This window comes from Brassica oleracea, chromosome C4, assembly GCF_000695525.1.
Source record: "Brassica oleracea var. oleracea cultivar TO1000 chromosome C4, BOL, whole genome shotgun sequence".
Lineage (NCBI taxonomy): Eukaryota > Viridiplantae > Streptophyta > Magnoliopsida > Brassicales > Brassicaceae > Brassica > Brassica oleracea.
The window spans coordinates 31,186,232-31,192,555 of record NC_027751.1 but is presented as its reverse complement, the minus strand read 5'-3'; the positions used below and the strand labels follow the sequence as shown (position 1 = coordinate 31,192,555).

Below are 6,324 nucleotides of genomic sequence, written 5' to 3'. Positions count from 1 at the left end.
ACAAACATCCACGCGGGCGCGCGGACCACGATCTAGTTAATTTTATAATCATTTGATTTTTTTTTATCAATCTTTATAATCATTTGATTAGATTACATTTAAACACTACATTCTCAAAAGTTACAATTTTGTCAAAAAAAGAAAGAGAAATAAATTAAACTTAAGGTCATCTAATCTATTAATTTAAGGTTCTATTTTGTATCTACTATATAAAAGTCTATGTTAGACCATTCATTAAAAACTTAACTAAACATCCTAAATTTACTCATATGTGATATTTTCCTATCAAAAAATATACATCTAAACAATAACATTTCTAAGAAAAAAAAATATATTTCCATTAGGCAATTATCGTTTGATTATTTATCATATTTAATCTATACTATATTTTATATATATTTCAGTAGTTAATTTTGAAATTAAATAGTATAGTATAATTCTTTTTAATAATTTTTTTATTAATTCATATAAACTAATGTTTAAAGTTAAACTGTTGATATGATGTTGCATTTTTAAATAAATAAACAAAAATACTACATTAATATATGATTTGTACAATTTCATCAAAAACAAATTTCAACAAATATAAAATTCTTGGAATAATATTTTATATATATAATAATTGATATGAAATATATATTTTTATAATTTATTTTATATTTTAAATATTATTTTAAAAATATAATATATCCGCACAAACTTGCGGGTTCAAATATAGTTTGTACGAAAGCAGGAGAATTCAAAACTCAGAAGGAGCGGGAAAAGAATCCGACGTGGCAGCATCTCCCCCAAAAGGAGCGTCTCTCTCTCTCCCATTAATACAGAGAAAAAGAACCCTAAACCACAACCATCTCTCGATCACCAGAAGAAACCAACCAACCAACAAATGGAGAAGTACGAGAAGCTAGAGAAAGTCGGCGAAGGAACCTACGGCAAAGTCTACAAAGCCGTCGAGAAATCCACCGGAAAGCTCGTCGCGCTCAAGAAAACGCGCCTCGAGATCGACGAGGAAGGCATCCCTCCCACGGCGCTCCGCGAGATCTCCCTCCTCCAGATGCTCTCCACCTCCCTCTACATCGTCCGCCTCCTCTGCGTCGAGCACGTCCTCAAGCCCCCTGCGAAGTCCAACCTCTACCTCGTCTTCGAGTACCTCGACACCGACCTCAAGAAATTCGTCGATTCGTTCCGCAAATCCGCCAACCCTAGGCCGCTCGGGGATCCCCTGATCCAGAAGCTCATGTTCCAGCTCTGCAAAGGCGTCGCGCACTGCCACAGCCACGGCGTGCTTCACCGCGATTTGAAGCCGCAGAATCTGCTTTTGCTTAAGGATAAGGAGTTGCTTAAGATCGCCGATTTGGGGCTCGGGAGGACGTTCACTGTGCCGCTTAAGGCTTATACGCATGAGATTGTTACGCTTTGGTATAGAGCTCCGGAGGTTCTTCTTGGCTCGACTCATTATTCTACTGCTGTTGATATGTGGTCTGTTGGTTGCATCTTTGGTTAGTAGTAATAGTATTCTTGATTGATTGTTTTGGATTTGACTCTATGGGATATGTGGTTTTGTGTTTGATGTTTGTTTATTTGTTTGGATTTGAATAGCTGAGATGGTTAGGAGGCAAGCTCTTTTCCCTGGTGATTCTGAGTATCAGCAACTGCTTCATATCTTCAAGTATGTTTGCCTCTTCTTTGAATGTTACCTTCCATTGGTTCTTTTGAAAGATTCTTACTTTGTGTGCATCAATGAATGATATAGCTACCTACTAATTGAAATCGACTAGACCCTTTACAGTCCCGTTTTTCTTGATCATAGTGATTCACTCTTCAATGTTTTGCTGAATTGAATTGAGATCAATAGACCCTTTCTAGTCCAGTTTCTTTGATCATAATTTTTCACTCGTGACTGTTTTTGCTGAATTGAATTAAAATCGAGTTAGACCCTTTACAGTCCAATATTTTTTTTTGTCATAATGATTCACTCTCGAGTATTTTTGGCTGAATTGAATCGAAATCGAGTTCCCATTACAGTCTAGTTTTTCTTCATCATAATGATTCACTCTTGAATGCTTTTTGCTGAGTTGAACTGAAATCAATAGACCCTTTGTAGTCCAGTTTTCTTCGATCATAAGGATTCACTCTTGAATGCTTTTTGCTTGCTGAAATAAAGCTCATTTTGGATTCGGCATTGTATCTTATGACCATTCTTGTGCAGAGATTTGTAACTTCCATTGGTCCTTCTGGTTTTCTCAAAGTTGTTTAATTTCTATGCATCCTTGAATAATATATATAGCTACTAATTGAAATCAATAGACCCTTTATAGGCCAGTTCCCCTTGATCGTAATTGATTCAGTATTGAGTGATCTTTTGGTGAATTGAAGTTCCTTTTAGATTTCGCATTGTAACATATGACTATTCTTGCATAGAGATATGTATCTTCAGGTATGTTTTCAGTATTGATACTGTCTGTGTATATCAATGAATGATATAGCTAGCTACTAATTGAAATCAATAGACCCTTTGTAGTCCAGTTTCAACGATCATAATGGTGTACTCTTGAATGTTTTTTTGCTGAATTGAAGTTCTTTTTTTTGGATTTGGTATAAAATATTATGACTATTCTTGTATAGAGATTAGTATCTTACAAATGGTTTTCTTGGTTCATGGAGATTGCTAGGAACACCAACTGAGCAGCAATGGCCAGGTGTTTCCTCTCTGCGTGACTGGCATGCCTACCCAAAGTGGGAGCCGCAAGACTTAGCACGTGCTGTTCCTTCTCTTTCACCTCAAGGAGTTGATCTTCTCACGGTAAATTAACTGCCTCATGAACCTAGCATATGAATATTGTTGCGAAATTTCTTCTGCTTCCTATTTTTTCCTTAAGTTGTGACTCTATGTTAAATCTGTTTTTATCCATCTGATAGAGCTTTATATGTTTTAAACAAATGCAGAAAATGCTCAAGTACAATCCTGCTGAAAGAATTGCAGCAAAAACAGCACTTGATCACCCATACTTTGACAGCCTTGACAAGTCCCAGTTCTGAAGCTTCATACTTCCATACAAGAATACGACTCATCTTTGAGTGGAGAAGTTATTTGATAAAACTTGTTATCATCATTTTGGTGAATCTAAACGTTTGATTTCTGTTGCTTTCCGACACATCAGTGTCATGTTTGAATTATAGATTTGTTTTCTCAGTTCAATGTAAAACACAATGGTTTGGTAACAACGGTAAGATTCCCTATAAAAAACTTGTTGCTCAACATTCTTAAGATGTTAACTTGACCCTAAGCGTAGAAAGAGGAATTGCTAAGATGTAGGGTTTCTTTTAAGTGGAAATAAAGGGTCTCTAATAAAATTATCAAACCACAAATGTTACGTACAATGATACTAGTGTTACACAACACAAACACATGGCCAAAGTAGATTCACAACAAGCTGCTCAGAAGACACTAAGTTAAAAGATTGATTACTACACAGAATTGAAACCAAGTAGTACAGTAGAAGTAGCTAACGATGATGATGTGATGCGAGATCAGTTGGACCACACATGAACAAAACCGTGTCTGTTTCCAGTGTATATCTCATTGCGTTCTTCATCATAGAACAGAGCCGTTATGTCTTCCAAAGCTTCAGCCACAGCGTTTCTCCTCTGCTTTAAATTGGTCCCCAAACTACTACTACTACTACTGCTGCTCTCATCTTCTTTTGGAGGTCCACTGCTTGATGTTATCTTAGCTAAGCATTTCCCAGTCAATATATTGCTGATATTAATTGATCCCGCTGCACCATTAATATGATGAGATGTTAGTTTAAAGGGTTAACTGTAGTAAGATGAGCTTATAATTGTGTTTTACCATTTCCTTCTATCCACTGATCTTCAGTATCAGCTTTGCAATACGAGATGATCAGATCTTGATCACTTGTTATGTAGATGTTGTTTGTGTTACAGTCCGGATGCCATAGAAGATGGTCCTCAAAGGAAGTCACCAGCTCTCCACGAAAGTTCCACACGGACACGTTCCGGTTCCTGAATGTTAGAAACAGTTGGTTCTCATAAAGAAATATGAACGCGGACGGTGTCATGAACTCTGCTCTGCTAACTTCCATTTGCTCGGCAGTTCTGACCTGCATATTGCAAATCAAAGACAAACCTTTGTTAAAGACATGTAAAACGGAAACTAAGATATTGACTGGAAGCTGACTTACGTCAAGGATTTGGAGATTCTCATTCTCTTGCTTAACGAGAAGTTTCTCGTTGAATTGTTCAATGAAATCAACTTTCTTGTTTCGGTGAAGCAAATGATTGAAGGACTTGAGAACTGTGCCGTCTTCTATAGAAAGAATCTTCAAAGGAACGTGACTTGAAGCTCTCTTGAAGATCAATAACATTATCCCTGGACTGTTTCAGGGAAAGACTCGGTAGTTAAAGGTTCACATAACTAAGTCAACACAAAGAAGGGGATAAACACAAATGGAAAAAAGGTTACCTTATTTTAATTTCTTGGACATGTTTATCTGATATCGAATACAACATGGTATAGTTTTTCAGATCAAAAACCTTGTACACACTGCACAAACAGCTATAAAGCTCAGACGAAGAAACTTGTAGTCACAAAATTTGGGTAGTGAAGGCCAGAAAAACAACCTGTCCTGTGCAGAATACGTAAGCACCTTTCCATTGACATCATCAAACTCTACAAAACCAGGCCACTTTAACGATTCTGACTCAAAAAGGGCAAACCCTGCATCTGGTTGACCTCTCAGAATATACCTAATAGTTGAAAAAACAACCAGAAAAGGCTCATTATTTCGCATAACCCAGTAAGATAAGACGCCACTAGATACAAACCGATAAGGGAGAGACAAACATACTCAATTCTAGTGGATCTGCATTTCAAAGAGCTGAAATTGTCAGAAGCATAAACAGAAACAGTGATGAGGGAATCGTTGTTCTTGTTGTAGAACAAGCTCCTAATGACTTCATCTGGACTTACATTCAAAAAGCATATTCTCCTGTTCGTCTCTGCAAGAATCCAAAATGTAAAGCCTCTCAAAGCTGAAAGCTTAAAGCAAGTCGACGTTATCGCAAAGAATACCTCTACTGAAAGCTGCACAGACACCAGAATGAGCAAGCGCAAAGACAATGTCCCTCGCAGCAACAATCTCAATAACTTTAGTTCTCTTCATCAAAAACGGTAACGCAACTAAACAATGTCCCTTGGGATCATGAGTATCATATTGCTCCTGAAAAAACCCAAATCAATTCAACGAAAGGAGCTTACTTTAGTACTGAATCAAGTTCATATAATCTAGGGTTTAAGAGAGAAGAAGCATATAAAGCCATTTCTAGGGTTTGTCAGAGAGATTCTCTAAAATACTGAATCAAGTTGCAAAGTTCAGAACTTGAGTAGATAATAAGCATACCCAGAACGCAATTTCTAGGGTTTGACAGAGAGATTCTCTAAATTCCCATAAATTAGGTCGAATCACAAAGATTACCACGAGACGCATGTTGCGGAATCTCTCCTGGGCAGTGCTGATGGAGAAAGCTCGATCTTTACGAGACGAGATTTCTCTTCGTTGGAGCTTTTTAACACTGTTGACGAACCCATCGGGACGAGGTCTCTTCTTCGCGACGACTCTTCTTCCGCTGCTGCAAGGCCTAGGGCTAGCTGTAATCCGTCTTCCTTCCATCTATTAGAGTGAGGATTTTCGATTTTGTTGGAAACCCTAACGATGCAGGCAGAAGACGAGGTTAGGAGAAGAAGCGAGAGCTGGAATCTCGAGTAGTGAGGGCTTCTACTACATACCCAGTGAAAGGTAAGAGTTTACAGATTCAGATTTGGAATTAACTCAAACCTCTTTCCTTCAAAATCCCAAATTTCGAGCACGAACCAATCTTTTTTATTTTTCTCGAGCACGAACCAATCATATAGTACAAAAATCATAATAAAAAAAAAAAAAAAAAGTCATAATAGAATTATTTCATTAATTTTGGTAAAAAAATAATTTATTTCATTAATTATTTATTTAATAAATCTTATTTAATTATTTAGATTAACATATAAAATATATAATTTTTTTAATTTTTTTTAATAATTTTAATAATTTATAAAAGATATTAATAATAAATTAGGTTTAATTGTAACGAAATTGGTTGAGAAATAATCTACCAAAATATTATTACAAACTTCGAATACTCCTTTACAAAATAATATACCAAATTATTGTAGTTTTCTAATTTTTTTCTGAACAAATTTATAATTTAAAAAAATATTCCAGACTCAAAATAATAATATTCCAAATTATACAAAATTTCAAAATC

General features: G+C 36.1%; 2 protein-coding genes across 2 annotated transcripts; one reads left to right on the top strand and one right to left on the bottom strand.

The window, feature by feature from the left end:
• Positions 1-809: 809 nt before the first annotated feature.
• Positions 810-3,251, top strand: LOC106342642 (cyclin-dependent kinase B1-1). The gene is made up of 4 exons (XM_013781640.1): positions 810-1,499; positions 1,600-1,669; positions 2,665-2,803; positions 2,947-3,251. Exons 1-4 carry the CDS (start codon positions 887-889, stop codon positions 3,037-3,039), a joined length of 915 nt encoding a protein of 304 aa, XP_013637094.1. The 5' UTR covers positions 810-886; the 3' UTR covers positions 3,040-3,251.
• A 67-nt stretch (positions 3,252-3,318) lies between these two features.
• Positions 3,319-5,895, bottom strand: LOC106342641. The gene is made up of 9 exons (XM_013781639.1): positions 5,810-5,895; positions 5,499-5,729; positions 5,096-5,243; positions 4,872-5,022; positions 4,645-4,770; positions 4,487-4,567; positions 4,206-4,398; positions 3,854-4,124; positions 3,319-3,779 (listed from the first exon to the last, which is right to left on the bottom strand). Exons 2-9 carry the CDS (start codon positions 5,691-5,693, stop codon positions 3,532-3,534), a joined length of 1,413 nt encoding a protein of 470 aa, XP_013637093.1. The 5' UTR covers positions 5,694-5,729; positions 5,810-5,895; the 3' UTR covers positions 3,319-3,531.
• Positions 5,896-6,324: the final 429 nt, after the last annotated feature.

Excerpts from the sequence above, each read along its gene's own strand:
- LOC106342642 (XM_013781640.1), top strand. The coding sequence starts at position 887 with ATGGAGAAGTACGAGAAGCTAGAGAAAGTCGGCGAAGGAACCTACGGC. Across the intron at positions 1,500-1,599 it reads GTCTGTTGGTTGCATCTTTG|CTGAGATGGTTAGGAGGCAA; the intron begins GTTAGTAGTAAT and ends GGATTTGAATAG. Across the intron at positions 2,804-2,946 it reads AAGGAGTTGATCTTCTCACG|AAAATGCTCAAGTACAATCC; the intron begins GTAAATTAACTG and ends AAACAAATGCAG.
- LOC106342641 (XM_013781639.1), bottom strand. The coding sequence starts at position 5,693 with ATGGAAGGAAGACGGATTACAGCTAGCCCTAGGCCTTGCAGCAGCGGA. Across the intron at positions 5,023-5,095 it reads CTGTGCAGCTTTCAGTAGAG|AGACGAACAGGAGAATATGC; the intron begins GTATTCTTTGCG and ends GGATTCTTGCAG. Across the intron at positions 4,125-4,205 it reads AGAATCTCCAAATCCTTGAC|GTCAGAACTGCCGAGCAAAT; the intron begins GTAAGTCAGCTT and ends TGCAATATGCAG.